Source organism: Stegodyphus dumicola, chromosome 2 (assembly GCF_044657685.1).
Source record: "Stegodyphus dumicola isolate Sdum_Otavi_A_Nest chromosome 2, ASM4465768v1".
NCBI classification, from domain to species: domain Eukaryota; kingdom Metazoa; phylum Arthropoda; class Arachnida; order Araneae; family Eresidae; genus Stegodyphus; species Stegodyphus dumicola.
The window spans coordinates 205,319,883-205,342,938 of record NC_140769.1 but is presented as its reverse complement, the minus strand read 5'-3'; the positions used below and the strand labels follow the sequence as shown (position 1 = coordinate 205,342,938).

The 23,056-nt window shown below is 33.9% G+C and overlaps 2 protein-coding genes across 6 annotated transcripts in view; one reads left to right on the top strand and one right to left on the bottom strand.

Annotated features, from left to right (window-relative positions):
- The window catches only part of LOC118181150 (coiled-coil domain-containing protein CG32809-like), a 1,535,131-nt gene that overhangs the window by 17,699 nt on the left and 1,494,376 nt on the right, over nt 1-23,056 (top strand). The window lies entirely within an intron of this gene.
- LOC146998801 (zinc finger BED domain-containing protein 5-like) overlaps nt 3,697-23,056 on the bottom strand; it is a 36,332-nt gene continuing 16,972 nt past the window's right edge. The window contains exon 3 of the mRNA XM_085810255.1: nt 3,697-3,935. Coding sequence (XP_085666381.1) covers nt 3,697-3,935 — 239 coding nt within the window. The remainder of the gene's footprint in view (nt 3,936-23,056) is intronic.

The window sequence follows — 23,056 nt, the reverse complement described above, 5'->3', positions numbered from 1 at the left end:
GTTGCTAACTCTTTTCGAGGTACTCTGGTACTTCACATCACTTGAAGATTCCTTGATGATACTTTTTACTCATTTTTCAGAATGTGTCTATTTCGACTTTCCTTCTGAAATCCAAATAGAGGACAGCATAAAAAATCTATTTTAATACCTCGCGCGCTTCCGTGTTAAAAAAATATTGATCTGAGAAAAGTTTCATGTGGGTTAGTTTTTATGAACTTACTCCTATTATGTATGCAAATTTTGTGACTACATTATAATTCTTTGGTCGAATGGGCTAAATATTTTTCTGTTGTTTAATGTGTGATCAAAAGCATAAATTCATGTTAGAGATGTTAGAGATATATTTACTTCTTCTTGAGCGCTTTAATTTTCAACTTCACCTTAATAATGGGTAGCACTGTATATGTGATCTAATGTAATATACGGAAATTACACCTAAAATGTAATGCACAGTTCTATGCAATAAGTTTAGTCTAAGTTACTGCAAAATTAAAATAATCTCACAATATGAAACCCACAGGAAATTTTAGTTTTCATACATTGGAACATGTATTTTTAGAAATTATTTAGTAACCTTTTCATAGATAATACATAGCTCGTAATTACCGAATTTGCATAGTAAATTTTATTGAAAATAATTTCAGTGCAGTTTTGCTCGACAGCATAGAGCTATGATTTTTTGAGACAACACTTTAGCTTTTCAGTCTTTCTAAATCCGGTGTAGAAATAGCCATATATCGTTGTTCAATAAAACATATTATATTTAATTATTTATTGTGAATTTATCTCAATCATCGGTCTATTTCACTGACGGATAACAGAACTGCTTGGTAAAAGTGTATCAGATAACACGGATTTCACTGTATAAAGTTATGAATATTCATTCGCATTTGAGAAACATCTTGTATTTGCATGAATCTTATTCAGTTGCTTTCACTTTAAATGAATTAAACAAAATCATTGTATAACTGATTAATACATCTGGTAAACAAATACATATTATATCTTGATTCATCCCATACAATTTAGCTTATAAATATTTTTCAATTAAACCAGTTTTGTAATTAAACATAAATATGATAGTCAAAATTATTTCTAAGTAAATTTATTACAAAGACCGTTTTACATAGTTCATGTACATGAATTATATATTTTACAGCAATAGTGTTTTAACTTTACAATCATACAATAAATTATGAAGTTATAAAAATCATTCACTATTAAAACTGTGATTAACGCTTTGGTAGACGTTAAACGACTTAGACTTCAGAAAGGTGACACTTTATTTAAAACTTGATAAGATGAACAGAAGGCACGTATGGTGCTTACAAATCTGCCAGCATTTATGGCGAAAAACGCAAAAATTTTCAAATTACTTTCTCATTTTCAATTGTAATGTCATTTTTAAATGTACAATTTCAAATGTAAGGCTAGATTTAAATAATTGATAGCCAAGGGCTGTACAGACCAATTTACGCGAAGTTGGCTAGGAATTTCATAGGCGTGAATTGAACTGTTGGTCAGTACACTGGTGAAATAAATTAAGAGAATGTTTATATTTGATCTACGATCTCCAGAACTACTGGACAGATTTTAATAAAATTTGGTGTGAAAATAGGTTGATATAATACAAACAAAATAAACATTCAACAGTTATAATAGACACACATGTTCGTGTTCCTCAGTAAGTCTGAAGGTCTGAAACAGCGGTTGCAGAAGAAAATGGGTTAATAGGGGGTCGCAGCGCGATGTCTTACTGGAAATAAGGCAGTTTATCAGTGCCTGTGGCAATTGGTCCCACTCGTTCAGCAACGTTATTTTCAGTTCCTGGATGGTTATCGGAGGGGGAATTCAGTTGCCCCAGAGAGCCTTAGACATGCTGTATAGGGCTGATGTCTGGAGTCCTGGCTAGCCAATCCATTCGGCGAATATCCTCTCTCGAGAAATTCGTCGACCAGAAGAGCTCTATGTGGCCTCGCATTATCATCCTGTAAGATGAACTCGGGGCCCACTGCACCCCGGAAAAGGAGAACATAGGGCTCCGAGACCTCATCCCTATACCTCACACCAGTCACAGAGCCTCCGTAAAAGACGTGGAGAGGTGTGCGACCATCAATCGTGATGCCTGCCCAAACCATTATACCACCACTGCCCTAATTGTTGATTTCGCGGGCAGTGGATGGTAGGTAGGCTCTCTGGCTTTCTCCATATGAAAGTACGGCGAGAATCCGTATTTAGGCTAAAACGGGACTCGTAGGTGAACAGAACGGTCTCCCATTTCTCCGTACTCCAATCACTGTGCTGCGTGCACCATGCTAATCGGACTCTCCTGTCCATAAAGGTGAGCGGGACGCAAACCACCGGTCTTCTGGCAAACAACCCTCTCTCATTCAGTCTTTTGGAAACAGTCATCCTTGTTACACGGGTTCCAGTAGCTACATAGAGGTCCGAAGAGAGCTGAGATGCTGTAGACCCTCTGTTACGCCTCTCTAAAATGGACAAATAGCGATCTTCTCTGGCCGTCGTGGCTCTTGGACGAATTTTTCGAGGCTTTCTCTCGATGGGTTCAGTATCCTGGAACTGTTTCCATAGGTTACACACAACGCTGGGCATCAAATTAAACTTTCTGCATATCTGGACTTGCGATAGGCCTGCCTCTAACCTCCTTTCAATTCGCCACTTCATTCCATCATTTAAACGTTTATGGTTACTCATTTTTACTATTCCGATATTAATTTAACCGATTGCTGCAAGATAATACCAAGAAATTCACCGAGGTGTTCTAGCGAACGCAATTCGTCTTACCCTCCAAGCGCTTTTCTCTGCTGGCTCTGCGTACACACACATGTACGCTTATGTATTTGCCGTACAAGAGATGCATTTTTATTTAGAAGCAGTGGTTTTTCTTTCGGTTCATTTCTTTTCATGCAATTCGATAAAATATGCAAATTCTCTTAATTTCACCTATGTGTAATGGAACGCCGAAGGCAGAAACTCTGATCTTAGCATAGTAAAGCTAATAGAGTGGCCTAAAATGTCAAACACGTTCTGCCTTACAATCCCAAACCCTCACTTGATTTTTTTTTTAAAGCCATGTGCTTTTTAGTAGCCATCATCCCTGCGCCACTTCAAGGGACCTAAGCGGTGGCCATTATCGAAGCACCTAATATGTGGTCACCATTGCCTTCTTTGTAGGGACAATTACAACCATGCCTTTTCCGGGATTCGAACAAGTCCCATCGCTTCTGCAGTCAGAGTCACTAACCATTATGACGACTGGACGGCCCCCTCATTTAAGTACACCTAACTCATTTGCATTTTGGCTGGAAAACGGAAGGAAAGAAGTGACAGTAAAGATTAAAAACGTAAAATAACTGGTTAATTAAACTGAATAAACCTCACAATATGGTTGGAAAGTTAAAATAATATTGTAATTAAAATATTGTATTTGTTAACCAAAGCAGTTTTAATTACAGTAAAACTCCAGTTATCCGTATCAGTCGGGACTGGACCCCATTCGGATAACTGGATTTTTTTTCAGAAGAAAGGATCTACGTGTACTTTAATTAATTGTTGTATGTACTGTACGTTCAAAATGGAAGAAAAACTATTTTTAAATAGAAAGAGGTTTTAATTAATCAAATTAAATTACGCATGTTAGATAGCGTACTGCACAGTACTTAAAAGTGCTGAAAGTCATTGCCTGCTGAGTTCAGTCCAAGTAATCTGTTTGACTGTCTTCATCCGTTTTCGAGCAGCCAAGTTGTGCATCCGGTTGACAATGAGAAGTTGCATGTGGTCACACTCCTGACGCTCCATCCACTTCAACGCAGTTTCAAGGCCGGCAAACGCTTCATTAGTTGGTGTTCCCGTGTTTGCTTCAACTACGATATTAACTCCTTTATCTGATTCCTCTATAATTTTTAGTTTATCCGCTAACGATGATTCAACACATTTTATTTTAAAAGCCGTGATGAACGACGAACCGCACTGACAAGCAAAACCGCGCACCGACGCGAAAGAGTTCCGTCACAGTACTGTAGCAGGTCAACGATACACTGACTGACTAGTATTTAGAAAGAACAGTAACGGATAGGCCGGGCTGGCCATCTGGCGATGGACGACAGTACTGTAGTCAGTAACAAAAGTATATAGCGCTTGAAGACAGAATCATTTTTTTGCGAATTTTTTTTCTGACATTTCTGTCTTAAGTTTTTCCTTAAATTCTGAAAGCAGTTCGGATATTCGGAGTTCGGATAATTAGAGTTGTACTGTACCAAAATGCTTTATTCTGAAATAAAAGAGTGCAGTAATTTAAGAATTTTATGAATTATTATTTTAGAAGTTTTAGTTCTAAGAAACTTGTGTTATAAATGTAATTTCGTATTTTTCTTGTTTTTCTTGATTTTAAACAATTTATCTTTCCAAGAGCTGTTTTCTTATCCCAGAACTGTTTTATTTTTTGCTCAAAACAAAGTGTCTCAAATTTAATGATTGCATAAATAACATATTACAAAACTTATTTCATAGATGTTTCTAATATGAATGCAACAATATGCTAATGAATTTTATTTCTGTTTTGTCAATTTTCCTTTCATCAAAGTTGAATTCCCCGTGGTTCTGAAAATGAAGCATTAATCATAGAGCTGATGCATATTTGTTTACGCAAAATTCTTCTCTAAATATTTATTCAAAATAAAAAGTTACATTAAAAGTTTCAACAAAAGTAATGCATTCAAAAGTTAACGCAAATTTTGTAGAACTCTGCTGCGGGAACAAAAATTACAATATGTAAAACATCTGTCAAAATGCCTCTTTATTTGCAAAGAAAACGTCTTTTAAAGATTTCTGTCAAATGAATTTAAGCTTTATCTCTTCAAAGATTAGTCGAACAAAGATGCTGTCTGTAATTTAGATTATTCAAGGAAGGTTCTTTTCACGTGACCTCCCACTAAATTCTTTTTTTTTCCTTTTTTTTTTTTCCTTGTAGTGTATGTTTTATTTTCTTTCTTCGTATTTTTTCTACGTTGTAAATGGATTCAAATTAAGAACATTTTTCATTTTGAGACAATGAATAACAAGATGATCATTAAATTCCAAACACGCAATTAGCAGAGAAAAACTTATTTTTAGAAATGCAACTTCTACACTGCAGGTTTTAATAGGCTTAGATTAACAGAAGTGAACAGCGTTTTTTACCTTATTTACTTCAATTAGAACTTCCTGTTTAGATCAAATATTGAAGATATATCCATCTTACAACTTTTTTAAGCACCCTGTTTATAGGTCGTTACACCTTTTCGTGCGGAACCTATCTGTGTAAATTAACGTGCTAATTATTTAGTGACAGTTATATGAATTTGCAAATAGTTAACCTTTAATTTTTACCTCTCCTGTTCTTCTCTTTATAACAATCATTGATTCTTGATTAACGCAAGTAGCAATAGCATGCACGGTACGATAATTTGCAGTCACGGTAGGCTACGATTCTCCCACGATTGAATTTTAATACGTGCTTGTATGAGTTTTGGTTTCTTACTCAAGGCGTAGCATGACTTCGGAAACAAAATAAAACATAAAGAGTAAACGTGATTTCCTAATACAACACTGGCAGTACAATCTGCCGTTTTATATCGATCGAGGTTACTCTTGCTTGTAAGGTTCACAGCCGTGAACTGTTAATCATTTGCATAACCCAGTAGGCTGTAGCTTTCATTTAGTTTTCAGGTATGATGTGGGCTTCCTTCATAATACAACAGTTTTATTGATCACAGGATTTAAAGCCACAAAACACAAATAATTTCCCCAGGTTCGACTATCATCTCAACTCTAGCCAACGTGGATAAAACTAATTCCGTAAAATAAAGTTCATTCAGTAATGTACAGCGAAACTAGGTCGAAGGCTACATGTCTCAGGCTAAACTGCTATTATGAATGGTTGCCAAAACATTCTGTCTAGTTTAATTCTAATTTCGCTGGTTATTTAAAACTTGTAATGCTTCCTCCCTCGCTACCGAGTGCCATTGTGGTTTACCTGGAAAGCACGCCCGGCTAACAATCGGAAGGACCGGAGTTCAAGTCCCGAAGAAGGAACTGCACATTTTTCAGGTCTCTTAGTTTGAAAAAGATAGTGACTGTACAAACTCAGCTGAGCTAATATTCTAATGAAGATTGACAGTAAAATTAGAATGTACAGAAAATAATGAATATAAAAATAATGTGATAATTAAAATAAGCTTTACCTGTGATCATTCAGATAGTCGACGTCCAAATAATTGATAAATTGGATATCGATATAGGAATATGAGAGGCTGTACTTTTAGTTTTATAAGCCGTAATAACTATAAGTACACTTTTAATAAACTCTTTTTTTATTCACTACAATCCAAAAAACAATCTTTTGTCTAGATCGTACATCACTTCTCTAGGAAATATTTGTTATCCTTAAAGGAAAATTCTCATATCTTTCCTTCCGCATTCAGATAACAGGCAACTCAACTCAACTTAAAATGCTGCTTGGGGAAACCCGTCCTCTCTAACTGAGCTGCACTTCCGAATGCCTTTCAGCCGTGCAGAAATTTGAATGAGAAAAATGGATAAATCCTTACAGATCCAGGTATCGAGATGTTCCATATTTATAGGTCTCTTGTTTATTCGAATATATTTGGTGTTTTTCTAGGACCCCGGTGGTAGCGCTATATCGATTAATCGATTGTAGACATTCCGTATTCAGTCGAGGAGTAGCAGCAGAAAAAGAAAATCTTTGTGTACTATTGATTCCTCTTTGAGTCAAATACTTTACACCTTAGCAATGTGGGTCTCAGGACAGTTTGACGCTGCTTCCTATTGGACGAATATGCTGCTGTTAAGCTTTGATTGATTCATTAGGCATAAGTTCCTTTTAAATTAGATTTATATTAAAGGTTAACCTATACCGTCAAATAGATCTTATTCACTTTATTATCTCTGCTATTGAAATCAGGTTCACAAATACGTTCTTCTGGAATATAATAAAAGAAATTTATTTCTTTGAGATTAAATAAAAACGGTCATTGACATGCACAGGTTATAATTCTATTTTTATAGGAGAAATTCGAATGCATCTTTTATCCCAGCAACCCAAAGTCTATAAAACATGAAACTGATGTTTTTCATATAGTTTCGAACAATTTTAAAGCGTAAGTTTAATAATAGAGCGGTTTAAATCAAACTCTGCTCTTTTCTCCCTTTGATCCACATGTTATATATTGGCTCAGACCAGAAGGTTATGCAAAATGATCATTCGAAAGGTAATTTAAAATTTAATTAGGTTTAATGTAACTCATTGCAAATGTAGTGAAAAGCCCACCATGGTGACTGACAAATAGCAAAAGCCTATAACGGAAAGAGGTACTAATTGTCGAACATAGCAGTGGTTTACCATTTGCCATCCGAGATTGGTAAGTAAGTACCTTTATAGTGATTAGCTGAGAAAATAATCACGGGTCTTTGTTGGGAGAAGTTTATTTTAATGCTTCGGTTGAAGTCGGGTTGCTCCGACGTTAAAAGTTGTCTTCTGTATTGTACTTATTTATGCATTTCGATTTCTGAGGCTCCGGATGTAGTGGTGACTAGTTTGTATTAGATTTATATTTATCGCAAGACGTAGTTTTTAATAAACATTTTAGTTAAGTTTTATCTTCTATCAATGTTCTGAGAGTTTAAAATTCTAAGTAAGTGCAAAACGTTATTTTAATTTTGTAAGTCATATGAACTACAGCGATTAAGTCACATAAAGTATAACGATAAATCATATAAAGTACAGGAATATTAACATAGGTTTAGTTTATTACACCGGCGCAGCTAGTTAGGTTTGCCATTTTCAGCACAGTAAATTTAATTTAATTTACATTAAAGATGCTAAATTCAATAATAATATTGTCTTTTTCTCAACGAAATAAAGTGGGGATATTTCTCAACGAATTAAAATGGGGACTCCATTAGGATGTCACATAAAAGTGGTTTTAGGAAATTATGTATCAGTCCGTTAACTTCAACGGAAAAGACACTTAGAGAAATTCAACTGAAATCTAAAAAACGGAATTATACAAAATATTTTCTCAATGGAGTTTTGCTTTAGAGATTTCTAAGTGTTCACAGGGGTAGTACATCATCCTTTTGGAGGTATGCAGTGCAAGATTTGGAGATTTTTGTTTTTATTTTATGTCTTATTGGAAACAAAATTTTTTTATTGCATCAATAGACTCGAATCAGTCAAAACGTTGCAAGTTTGAATGTGGATACAGTTCCACGGCACATATATACAAAACTTGAAGAGCAGTACTTTTTACATTTATAGTCCAAAATTCAAGAAACAAGAAAACTGTGGAGAATTGTACATCACAGTGCAAAATTCACGAGTTTTATGGACGATAATCGGCATTTTCTGTGAAATGTTTTTCGCAAATGCTGAAATTCGGATTTGTTAAACAGTGTGGATGGACAGTAAAATTTCATAACGTGAATATCATTGTGTGACAATCGAAGAAAACAGTTAACATTACCAACTTTCGATCGAGTTTGAGAGGTTTTTTTTCTATCCTTAGTTTTTCAGCGAGAAGATTCAGCGAGTTCAGTGAGTTAATTTCAGTGAGACGCACATCTTGCGTCAGTAGGTAGGACACGGGCGAAGAAGGGAAGAAAGGGAACAAACCAGTTTGACTGGTGCTTATATACACACGTGCAGTTCCGCGATTACGATTAAAGTTGTGATGCTGGCAAACTGCGTGGTGTGAGAAGTTACTATTCTCACAAGCGCCGTTCAATCGATTGCTCACTTGCCTCTTTATCAATAAGCTGATTCATTCGTCATTACAGAAAATAATGTGTTTTAAGAAGACACACTCTTAGAAAAATGCACGACGTTTTCGCAGCGTATAGAGATGCAATCTGCCTGAAGCCTAAATGATATTTCAGAATTGTTCGACAAGATTCAAGTGATGCATGAACTTGCCCATTAATATCCCTAATTTTTAAACAGCGTTCGCTACATATCAAATATCTGACTTGATCGAGGTTTCGCTCATTAATTAAAGTGGATTATCTACCAGATATTTCCTCATCTTTGGCGTATTCTCATCTTCCTTTAAGCATGTTACAAAATTCAAAACTATTGTTTTTGACGTACTCAAAAGCTTTTGAAACATTTTTTACAGCAGACGTTTAACTATGAGCATTAAATTTAATGCATATTCTTTACTCAAATCATATTCGGCAATTTGGAAAACCGCCAAAGCAGAAAACCTGTATTCATAAAAAACGAACTTATTTGCAAACTTTAAAAAGTATGTGAAAACATTGTTAGATGTTGATGAAAGTAGTGACAACTTCTGAAAGGACTTTGCAAGCGATTTCTTGTCCATACGTATTTCAAACATGACTCATCAACATTACTTTTAACGGAGTTGTTTATATCAGATTAAGTATGGTTAAATAATAATATTTCACAACACTAAATCAAATTTCATTAAAACCTTCAATGATGCTTTAAAGAAAATTAATTGTACAAAATAAACAAACATTGTAAAGATAATGTGTACATTTCAAGAAAGCCCTAAATTTAATCGTATAACTGAAGTAAGATGGTGATATAGAACAATAAATTGCTTAGTCGGATACTATTTCTTAAAATCCAACATTAGTTTTAAGTGGTTTCATAGTATAATTAAATTTGCAGGCAAAATGCCTGATTTGTCTTTTTTCGCCATTAAATTACATAGCTTGAACTAATTGTGCTTATTTTTTAATGGCTAACTGGACTCCACTTTCGTTGAGTTTCTTAATTAAAATCTGGGAGAACTACCGGTATTTTCTAAAGCGTAGTAGACGCCGTATGGTTCATATTCAGAAAGTTTAAAAAATGGTTTGCTTGTTTCCTTCAGTACATATTTAGCTGATGGTATTTAATAATTAAGGCAATCATCTAGAATAGTGTTAGAAAATTAGCATTTTCGTTAACTCTAAGTATTCATAAATGTGCTCATCAAGCTATAAATTTAAAAAGAAATGTTACATATTTTGTAACAGGAATGTTACTTATCGAAACAGAAATATTTTCAAGGCAGTTTTTAAGGAATGCGAATATGCAAAGTAATTTTAAAACACTTATTTTAATTAAGTATGGAATTAACTTACTAAATAATAATAAAACAATTTGCGCAGTATGCTTATCAAAACAGACATTTTCGGAAGGCATGTTGTTAAAAAATTTTATCAACTTTGTACTATTAAAATTTTTTGATCATTAAATAGATAAGTGAAAGTTCACTTACCTTCTAAATAGGGCTGCCCTGAACTGCCTTCTTTCCTTCTTGTCGATATCCGTCTCTATGATGAACTTCGATTCACTTCGAAACACAGCTATAAACTTTTTAAGAAATTTTAATTCATATGAAAGATATCTACAAAATATTTACAAGTTATAATGATTACAAGCATAATTTATACGGAGACGGTCTATCGTTATACATCTGTTAGACGCGTCAGCCGTTCAACTGATTACTTTTAGTCTCTTTCGCCAGAGGGCGTTCGTGGAAGTAAAGTTCTAGTAAGCAAACGCGACACTCCCACCTTGAGGTCCAGTATCAGCAGAGGATGGACCTCAACTGACCTGTAGTTCGTCTTTTGAGATTTCGTCATACGTCGAGTTCTGTACCTCACTTGCACATCTGACTCAGGTGTAAAGTTGAGTTCAAGAGGTATGAGGTTCTTAGTAGGTCTTATAATCTCTCTTTGTGCAATTTTCAGTTTCACTAATCTAATGTGTCCGTCGTGGGATGGAAAAATTTCCACGATTCTAGCTAAGGGCCAGTTTATCCTTTTTTCGTTGTTGGACACAATTACAAGATCACCAACTTTCACAGAAGATGGTTCGCGGATGAATTTTGAGCTTTGTTTTAGTTGCCCTAAATATTCTGATCGAAATCTTTTTCGTAAATCTTTTCTCAATTTGGCTCTGTAAAGGTATCTTTTATTGATGGATTTAGAATCCAAAAGATCTAATTCAGGAACTCCAGTCTCTGGAATTTCTGTTAGAAACATTGCTGGGGTGAGAGCTCTTAAATCCTTTACGTCTTCTGACAAATACGTGAGAGGACGGTTGTTCATAATGCTCTCGCAGTCACAAATGATTGTCAACAATTCTTCGTAGTTCAGAGAAGATTTTCCTAGTACCTTTCGAAGAATTCTCTTTAGTACTCCAATTAATCTTTCCCACCACCCTCCCCACCATGGCGAGGAAGGGGGGATAAATTTCCATTCAATTTTCTTAACTGTTGCATTTTCTAAGATAGAATTCCAATCTATGGTCTTAAACAAATTATTTGATCCAACAAAATTGGTTCCATTGTCGGAGTATACAGTGACAGGTCTACCCCTTCGAGCGATGAATCGCCTGAACGCGTGCAGGAAACTTTCAGTTGATAGAGATGAGACTAGCTCTAAGTGAACTGCTCTATATATTGCGCAAGTAAAAATGACGATCCATATTTTTTGGCCTCTTTTTAAAATTAAGGGACCTGTCAGATCAACACCAATAATCTCAAAAATTAAAGCATCTCTTATTCTGTCTTCAGGTAGTGGCGCTTGAGGAATCTTATATGAATCAGAGTCGAACCTTCGACATCGTACACAGTTTTGGATAACCTTGCGTACGGTCTTCCTACTCTTTATGATCCAATATTTTTCACGCAAAGCGCACATAACGAATTGTACTCCAGCGTGACTTAGCCTTTCATGTTCAGATTTGATCAGTTTTAAGACTAATGGATGTTCTGAGGGAAGTAAAACTGGGTAACGAAAGTCAGCGTCATCGTCTCTCTGAAAGATACGTGTCTTCACTTTTATAAGGCCATTGGAGTCCATGATAGGTTCTAGAGCACGTATTCTTTTATCTTTCAATCCTTCGAAAGATTCTCGTTGGATGAGTCGGAAAACCACTGTTTCAGCTCCTTTTAGTTCTTCGACTGAAATTCTCCCATGAGTTCTTTCAGATGGTGGTGTTGTAGCATTTTTAATGAATCTAAAGATCCAAGATACGACCTTTATGATCTTTTCGAATTTTGAAATATTGTCAAAAAGTTTAAATTTATCTGTATTCGTGTTATTGCTGGCTGAAACCACAGTTCGTTTTCTCTCTCCATTTACTATATCGAAGTCAGGATGTTCTCCATCTGCAATAGGCCACTCTTCTGGAGGTCGATAAATCCAATCTGGTCCTTTCCACCATTTTCTCAATTCTTTTGCAGAGCAACCGCGTGATGGCAAATCCGAAGGATTAAACTTTCCGGGAATGTGATGCCAGTGATCTGGGTTACTCAGTTTTCGAATCTCATTTACTCGATTGGCTATAAAAGTGGACCAATTTTCTTTCTGTTTTATCCAAAAGAGAGCATTTGTGGAATCCGTCCAGTAAAAAACTGGAACCTCTTTTAATTTCAAGTCTTCTCTTATTGTATGAGAGAGCCTGGCTCCAATAGTGCAAGCGAGTATCTCTAGTCGAGGTATGGTGAGTGCTTTTAGCGGAGCAACTCTCGCTTTAGATTGTATCAATTGACAAGTGACTCCACTCTCACCGCTGTGTCTAAGAAAAATGCAGGTCGCATACGCGTCCTTGCTTGCGTCCGAAAATACATGCAGAGTGGTACTTTCGTCTATTTTGGGAAGCAATCTAGGAATTTTGATGTCTTTCAAATATTTTAACTGAGATGACCATGTGAAAAATTTCCTAGCTAGATCATTCGGCAGATTAGTATCCCAGTTAATTTTCTGTTTCCAGCACTCTTGCAGAATCAGTTTAGGCATGAGAGTAACTGGACTAGTAAACCCAATTGGGTCAAAGATTTTACTCAATTCGGAAAGAACAGATCTTTTGCTCAATACAGGGTTTTCTTCATATTTTACGTGACAAGACAAAGTATCGTCAAACAAGTCCCATTTCAATCCCAATACTGACACAACATCTTCATAATCTTTATCAGAAAGGTTTAGAATTGAAGTTTCATTTTTAAGTCTATTATGTTTCCATCCTCTTAGGTCAAATTTTGCAGTAGCCATTATTTCCTTAGATCCTTTGATAAATGAGTTTAATTCTTCAATTGATTCCACGCTCGCTACGCAGTTATCCACATACATGGCTTTCTTTAGCTTTGAAGCTATTTCCTGATGATGTTTTGGTACATTTTCCAAATGGTAGTTAATTGTGGCAGCGAGTAAAAAGGGGCTGGCGTTTACGCCGAATACAACCCTTCGTTGCCGATATATAGTCAGTTTTTCAGGCTGTCCTTTCTCCCACCATAGGAACCGGAGAAAATCTCGATCCGCTGGGTTCACACCTATCTGAAGAAATGCTCTTTTTATATCCGAAATTACTCCATACTTCCCCTCTCGAAATTTTGTCAAAATTTTCGGGATCAATTCAAGATAATTAGGACCCTTTTCCAAGCAGTCGTTCAGAGACACCGAATTTTTCTCCTTTGCAGATGCGTCGAACACTGGTCGAATTTTGGTAGTCGAATTTTCCCGAAACACGGGTCTATGTGGCAGATAATGCCCTTTGATCTTCTCTGCCTCCGAAATATAGACAGGTTCAATTATTCCCTCTTCTACCCAATCCTTTAAAACAGTTTCGTAGGCTTCTAAGGAATTCTTTGTCTGAAGTGTTTTCACGCAAGACTTCAGACGCTTTTCTGCAAGGATTCTATTATCTGGCAACTCAGGATGAATTTGAAGCCACGGAAGTGATACCTGATACCTTCCAGCGTCATCTCTTTCTAAAGTACGGATAAAATAATTTTCTGTAGCCTTTTGTATTTCTTGTTTTGTTTGCGAAAGAGCTGGTTCAGTTATTCCGATAGAATCAAGAGACCACAAGTCACAGATTTTTCTGTCACTAATGTGTAGTGATAAAAGAACTTCATTAAAATTCTTTCCCTTTACCTTCGTTCTCCCTAATATAGTCCAACCAAGTTGTGTATTCATCGCTACTAAACTCTCCGTTACATGTTTTATTTCCCCTGTAAAGAGTTTTCCGGCATAATCTGCTCCTACAAGCATGTGTATTTCGTTAGGGTGTTTTTCAAATAAACAAGAATTCTCATTAGTTACATCACTGGGCAAAATTTTGTAACCTCTTAGTTTCTTTAAGCATTCCCTATCCTCCAATTTTGGAATATGTGAGCATATGGTTTTTTGGCTCAAAACTTCCATTTCGCATGTGAATCCTGTTTCTGGATTATTTAACTTAATCAGATACTTGTTGTGATTTTCCCTTTTTTCTATCCCTCCAAAAAGCCCATGAGTCACACTTTCCTGACCTAAAGATTTTAGTTTTAATTTCTCCGCAAGAAATGTGCTGATATATGATCTGCTACTCCCGGTATCCAGAATTATTCGTGTAAAATTGCTTTCACCATCTCCGTAAACATTGGCAATTAAAGTCTGCAAGATTACACTTTCATAGGATGAATTATTCGTTAAGGCCTTATTTTCAATTTGTTCTTCCTTAACTTCTCCGTTTTCGTTTTTAAAACACATTATAGTGGCATGTCGTTGTTTACATAATTCACACCTTATTCTAGAAGTGCAAATAAAACTAAGATGCCGTGGGCGTAAACAGCGATAACAGATCCCTTTCGCTTTGCATTTCTCCCTTTTTTTCTCAGTAGACCATAAAGATGCTTGTTTACACGTTATAGACTCGTGATCAGAAGAGTCGCAGAAAACACATGGTGTTTGTCCCCCCCGCAAACTTGCGTTCGTTAACTCCGAAGCTGTGTGTTTCGCAATAGGTCTGGGTTCACTCAGTTTGTTATGCTTTTGCGGCGCCGCCTTTGGCTGGACCGTCTGGAATGTACGTTCCCGCGCAACTAATTGCTCAGAAAGAAATTCCACTAGGTGACTCAAATCGTAATTTGATTTCCGAACTGTTTTATTATACTCCAAAACCAAATCTGGGGGCAATATTTTAAGCAAAATAGGTGTTAATAAAGCTCCATATGTTTCTGAGGTCATATTTAATGATTCAAGACATCGAATATGTTTCTGTATATAATTGAATAACTTACGGAAATTTTGAATGTCATTACAATCTTTTAGAGGTCTTATTTTCAGTAATTTATCTATATGGGCGTTGATCAGTACATCTTTATTTCCAAATCTTTCTGTGAGGAGTTTAACTGAAGTTTCGTAATTTTCTTCGGTTAAATCGAAACCGTCAATGGTGTTATAAGCAGTACCTCCCAAAAAGGATTTCAAATAATTAAATTTGCTTATAGCGTCAAGCGTTTTATTTTGATGTATGGCTGATGAAAAAGTGTTCCAAAATGTCAGCCATTCGCAGCTCTCGCCATAAAACTTCGGAATCGTAAGTTTAGGAAGCTTCACATTATGACTTTCGATTTTAACGTTTTCTATAATACTTTCACTTAACTGTTCAGTGCTTCGTAACACATTAAATTTTTGTTGTTTTATATTAATTTCTTTCAATTTTTTGTTAGCCTTGTATTTAAATGTAGTTATTCTTTCACGATATTCGTCAACACCGTTTAATTCCTGGTCAAGATAATTTATGTCTATTAATTTTTCTATATCGGCATCTATTTGTTTTAACTCGTTCGATTTTTCATTTAAGAGTTCTAAGAAAATTTCTAGTTCCTCTGCATTCACTTCTGTTTTTGGTAATTCAGTTTCGATTCGGCCAATTAATTTTGTAACGGCAGCCATTATGTGGCCGCGTTTCCTTTTCAATGTATCGATGAATTCCGTCATTATTTAATATTCAACAATTCAACAACTATCAGCAATCACTAATTATTTATGCTTATGTATCCTCTATATAACTGATATCAATTTAGACAGTTTCAACAGTTAGGAAAATAGCAGTTACTGGCAGTCCCTGTTCGGGCGCCATGTTAAAAAAATTTTATCAAATTTGTACTATTAAAATTTTTTGATCATTAAATAGATAAGTGAAAGTTCACTTACCTTCTAAATAGGGCTGCCCTGAACTGCCTTCTTTCCTTCTTGTCGATATCCGTCTCTATGATGAACTTCGATTCACTTCGAAACACAGCTATAAACTTTTTAAGAAATTTTAATTCATATGAAAGATATCTACAAAATATTTACAAGTTATAATGATTACAAGCATAATTTATACGGAGACGGTCTATCGTTATACATCTGTTAGACGCGTCAGCCGTTCAACTGATTACTTTTAGTCTCTTTCGCCAGAGGGCGTTCGTGGAAGTAAAGTTCTAGTAAGCAAACGCGACACATGTTTTCAGCGCTTATAACGGTTTTGAAGCAGCTCTCTACTTCATTTTTTATAACGTTTTCAGAAGATAAGTAGCTTCAGATACGCATTTTTGGTTTTTAACAGATGAGTTTTAACTGAATTTAAAGAACAATACTAAATTTTGCATCTGCAAATTCAATCTGCTCATGGTTTTTGGTTTTCAAACCTTATACAGAATTTACACTCGGTTCGGTTAATGGGATATAAAATTCCATTTACTGTAACCAAATAAGTTATGGCTGTCAAATTTCAGGCTAAATCACGACAATATATAACCTTTACAAAATCCAATACAAGTTTGCCATATCTAATATCAGGAAAAACAAAATATGTAGTTAATAATATTTTCCATTGAATATTAAACAAAAAAAATGTTACAAGTGTTCTGTGTGGGTCTATCTCAAAACACGTTAGCTATGAATGTGATAATCAAGTTCTTCTCAATCTTATCTCAGCAAGTCCATACGAACAACCGCAGTAGCTGTTGAGCTGCATTGCTTTAGATCATCCAACTGTGTAACAAAGAGAAAAATAATAACACGCTATCTGATGTGTTCCTATAAGAAGTAGTTTACTGAGCACTGAATCTATACATCTTAACAGCTAATATTCCTGACGCATATTCTGGTCTAATGAATGCTCAGCCCAAAATGGAAGAAGATTTTGGTCCATATCATGTTCGAAAATGATGCTGTACACAACAGCAAAATTTGCTTTTACGGATTCAAGAACACAAAAAATTGTTCCTAATTAGCTACAGTGTTTCTTTACTAATGTTAGAAAGTGTTCATGTGGTGGTTACCTTAATAATGACGTCTTAAGTTCACACCGAACGTCTTGAAGAAATGAATCGGTAATTGGAAGACGTTTTACATAAAATGTACTAAATATTTCATCATGTAAACAACATATTTTTGCTTTATAAAAATTTAATCTATCTGTTTTTAAGGTAATACAGTACAGTATTAAATGACTGTCATATTTCTGTAGTCTTCATATTAATTTGACTGATGTTTTGCAACATAAGATTTAAAAACATGGCACCAATGAAATTCATTTATTAGTGCCAAAAAGAATTCCTTTAGTGAACTGAAAAATAATATGTTATTAGAATTAAGGACAGCACATGTTCAAACCATAATGTGAGTTTTCGCTATTTGTCAACAATTCAGTCTAAGGAATTTTATTAAACTAGATCTCGTTCGCTATTTCATTACACTCTGCTTAACAAGAATTAACTCAGCGTTAAAAGGGCATCCTAATTTATAATCGGAATGGAAAGTTCCCCAATATGTGATTCGGAGTTGAAAAAAATTGAAAACATTTTTTTATGAATTTCAGTCAAGACATTACATAAAAATATGAAAGTTTTCAGATTTTATATTACTCCCAAAGGAGCGTGTTTTTAAAGTTTAGTGTGTTACTATTATTTATTAAATTTCATGTTAATCGCACCAACACCACATAAAATTCAATTCAAGAGCAACATCACAAAATATTTAAAAGCAGTATATCTTTAGAATTTTCGATACACAGTCGTTGTGTCTGTTAATCAAAAATTTGTTAAAGTTTTACAAAATGTGAAATAGATAATAAAACAAATTTGAAATTCAAAATTGGCGCTTTCAGGTACCCATGTTCGAGTGGAGGATTTGTTATTCAAATTGTATGGCTCTAGGTATCTTCGTTTTTTCACAATGCCAGAAACATACTTACATTCATGCACATTCTCCTTTATTTCATTTATTTTAAAGTAATACCGGGCGATAATATTTGGTGGCAACAATTTGAAAATTGATTCGGATTTTAAACCTAAAATCCCCTTTTGAGGCTGACGCTCCTTTGGGATAATAAATAAAATATAAAGAATAAATGCCAAATGCGATATGTCAATAGGCAGCATATAAAACGTACATAGTCATGAGTATATATGTATAAGTACGGAAATCAAACTAACGTTATGAATCCATGATTCATAAAATGATTTATTAATGATAATTTTTTTTATTTTCCACTAGTATGTATCTTCTTGTGAAGTTAGCTAGTTAGATTTGCACATAATTCTATTTAATTTGAGGACTTCAACTTCAGCGCACTATTACTTTTAAAGTACTCTTTTTTATAAAGATCTTTTTATACGAATTATTCTCATCCTCGATCTTGTTAGGCTGTAAAAATTCTTTGATGATAATTTATTCTGCTTTGCTATTAACAGCATAATTTTAGAATCATATTATTTGAGCATGGTTTTAAGAAGTATCAGCTTGATACCCGAAACTTCGTTTAATCAAGCCTCATATTCACTGGAGAGTGACTTTTTATCATTAAGGTTGGAAAAATATCGTAGAGTCGAAAATTCTTCTGGGTCATTTCTATAACATTTGGCTTAAAATGTTTTTGCTTTACACAGATGTATTGTTCTTATTGTCGTTTTAATGGAAATGGGTAGTTTAAACGGTAAGATCCAAAGAGCATTTCCTAGTCTTTCCTAATGGAAATTACGCCATTATCAGGACTTCTTAATTTCTTTGCATCTTAATAGTTAATGTTTCATTGACCTCACCCTTTTTAAAGTAGCAAATAGTTCTATTTAAATTTATTATATTGCCAATTAAGTATTTCGGTGTGTTTCTTCTCGAAGTATCTAAACTGAAAGAATTTCTGAACTCCAACAGGATGATTCTTAGTGTGAACTTATTTTATAGCTTATTCATGTATCTTTAATACGTCAATTTATCATCGTTAGTTTGTTCCGGGTTCAAGTCCCTGTTCAAGCTGTTTGGAGAACAAGTTTTGAGTTTTTATTTATGTGTAACGTTAATACGAACTAATTTCCCTTAAAACTTCCTCCAGGTAAGTATCGCCTCCTTTAGGTCAGATATGTAACTCTCTCGGTCTTCGGGTCCAAATGTGTCGCTGTTTTTGCAGCTCTCAGTTCACCCAAGCAAAAATAAAAAGTATATTATTATGAGATAATAATACAAATCGGAACTGTATTAAATCTCAATGCAAATATTCAGTGAAATGAGTATCACCGAATTTAACAAATGTTTGCCAACGTGAGATATTTTAATGTGTATTAAAGGTTTGAATGAACTCCATCACTTCGTCGAACATCAACATTTGTTTTACATCATATGCAACATACAAAATTAAACACTAAACAAATTTTTATTATTGTTATTCTTAAAACAGTTACTACATTCTAAAATTCGCAATCCGACCGGTATGTCCGACCTTCTTAGCATGCTTTCGTGGTGTAGTGGTTAGCACGCTCGACGCGTATTAGAGAGGTCTGTGGTTCGAGTCCCGGCGAGGGAACTGCTCATATTTCATCTCTTGCTTCGAAAGAATAACCTAATATCTCTACAACATTACTGAATAAACCTTTATGCATTTACTCTCTTCAAATGCACCATTAAGTGTGAAAATGGTTTTCCTCCTTTTGCGGTAGGCATTTTTGTACACTGAATAATATTTCACCCCCTTGAAATAATGATCTTGACTTGCCTACTTTAGGCAAATAGCCCTTTCACTCATAACGTAAACAGTCCAACTGTAAATACTGTTTTCATTTACATATAAAATCACATCCTGACAAAAAAAAAAAAAAAAAAAAATCCATAGAGATAATTATGTCTTGGAAAGACGAGTAGAACGGAATAAATCAAGAAGCAGCCCTTAAGAAATATTTTCACTACGCGTTCCAAGAACTTTCCTACATTTCAGATTTTCACAATTTTACCATTTGGCAAATCATTAATTTGTCATTTGGTAAATCATTAATTACTGCCATTTGGTAGATCATTCATCTCACAAATATACTGAGTTTGTTATTTATTAACAGGCTGATAAATTTTAAAACAATGTGTGAAACATTAGGAAAGAAAAAACCTTCATTTCTCTTCCTCGTACGTTCTCGTATAACTGATGTTTTGAGTATTACCGTTTGGCATAATATAAGTCCTTTAATTTATTCCTCATATTTAACTAGTCTGTTATTAACTAACAAATTAAGCAGTTAAAAGGAAATTAACGTACTTCTTAATAGATGAAATACTTACTTACTTTTTTAATGATTTATCTAAATGATATAAATTAAAATATATTTAATTCATAATATATATATATATATATATATATATACAACAGATAATTTTAATGTTTATTTGCTGCTATATTGCATTTAATCGAAAAATGTTTCTAGTGGCATATATATAGTAAGGACATAGAACTCCCATTGCTTTATATTTTTTAATGCTTTTAACAATTTTAGAACTTTTCGAAATTTTTTTAAGAAGGGCTCTTTTTTTTCAACCCAAAAGGGACTATTAACCTGGAAATGGGATTTTGATTCGAATCACTATAAATGCGTCGTTTCATTTTTTATTCAAGTTCGTTTCTATTTTTATCCAAGTTCGTACAAACAAAATGTAAGATATTTATTTATCTTTAAAACTGAATCTGTCTGTCGTGGATTTACAAACTAAGTATTTGAAAGCAACACACTCAGGTCTTAAGAATATTCATCTCTTATGTTTGAATCGGATTGATTTAAATATTAAAAATGCATTTAATTCATTATCTGTCTAACTATAAATATTCAATATTTTCATGGAATGATGTTAGATTTTTTATTATTTATTTTATATTTTATGAAACGTTAATGAAAGCTTGATTAATAAACTCAATGATTTGAATGCGAGCAATAGCAACCCTAAACAGGTAAAAAAATTTTATCTCCAACGCACAAGACTGAAATTCGAAAGGTATGCAGTTTTGAAATATTTTGTGATTTTGTTGTTGAATTGAATTTTATGTAGCGTACATGCGAAGAACGTGATATATAAAGTTTACACACAAAACGCTAATAATAAAAGGATAAAAATGTTAAAATGTTCACAAGCCATTCTTACTAAGAAAACTGAACGTTTATTTATATTATCATGTGAGAAAAGACAGAGAAAAACAAAAAATATATATATGTACATATATATGTATATATATATATATATATATATGTCAACGCTGCTAAGCTGATTTTAAAATTTTTGTGATTTTGCTGCTGAATTGTATATGGCATAAATGCGAAGAAAACGATACTTAATAATAAAGCTAAAAAGACAAAAAAAAAAAAAAAAAAAAAAATGTGTAAGCAGAAGTGAGTGCAACAGCAGACTGGTAAATTGCGAGCTGAGCGAGAGCGTATAAAACCTCAGCAAACCCTTTTAGACGATCGTTAAAATCTGAAACTTTTTTTAATCTGTTATTATTATTATTAAAAAGATGTTTGATTATGATCTGAAGATCTTAAATGAAAACTTTGGGATAAATGTTTTATTTTTTAATTACGAATTGCATAAACAACTATGCATGTGTTATAAAATGTAAAATGAAAGAATTTAATATATAAGTGAATTAAATTTATGCTTTATACATCTGTAAAATTGTTCTACCAAATCTACCCTTTGCGCGCTGTTTCACATTTTTCACCTAAAATTTTCGTATTATATCGTGACGTCTTTCAATGAGAATTTGTGAAAAAGTCATTACTTCGTTGCTACCGTATCCATATATTTATTATTCAGCGGAAAACGTCCATTTGAGCCTTAGTTAAAAATCTTTTACACTTAAATTCCGGCATTTTTTTATGTAACACTGTACTCTAGATCTTAAACTTTATTGTTCGTAAGTGGCTTACTGCAAAAGCGTAATGATTTCACAGCGCACGAAGTTCTCCTTCTCCCATTATATATTCATAGTCCCATTATATATTCACTGAAGAGGTGAAGTAATACCTTTGTGTTCATTTGAAAGATCTCTCAGCTCCATTAACTCGCAATAATTTATTCACAATTGAATTTACATACAATGATAATTTAGATGTGTGCATTCTTAAGACACTCATTTTGCGAATAAAGCGTACTTCGCTTGTTATATTTAAGTACAGAAGGACCTCGAACTAACTTGAATCTAGTTACTTTACCCATAATTCTACTTGTACTCGATCGCTTGATTTCTTTTCAGGCCGAGTAAAATTAAGCTTGTTTTTAATTCTTTTTTTGTGTTTATATGTTTTGATACAATTACATGAAAAGTTATTAAGCAAGACAGCATTTTTTATAGGAGCCTTTTTAAATTATCTCAGATGAAAAAGTTAGATGTTAAAAATTAGTTTCTACATAATTAACCTGTATAGACTTATACTTCATTTTTTAATTCAACCGAATAATTTTAAATTTCGTTTATCAGTCCAAAAGAGCTATTAGTTTCGAAATAGGATTTCGCATCGAATCACTATAAATGCATCATTTCCATTTTTTTCCAAGTCTGTTGCCATTCGGCAAAGTGTAAGCTATTTATTTTTAAAAGAGAATCTGACTTTTGTTAACAGACTTTTGGATTAACAGACTAAGTCATCAGGAAGCAATAGATGCAGTTCTTAAGAATATCTTTTGAATTCCTAAGAATAATTTGCGAAGTGAATCGATTTACATATTAAAAATGAATTTAATCCATGATTTATCTAATTAAAAATATGCGATAATTTCATATAATTATGTTATATATTTTTAGCCCACAGGACGTTACCCCAGAAGTGCTATTAATTTCATTTTGGCATATTGCCTCAATTAACTTTCTGCGTTTATTTACTTTTCAAACTCTTGCCACCAAATATTACAGCCCTGTATTATATTTAAAGAAATTAAATAATGAAAAAAC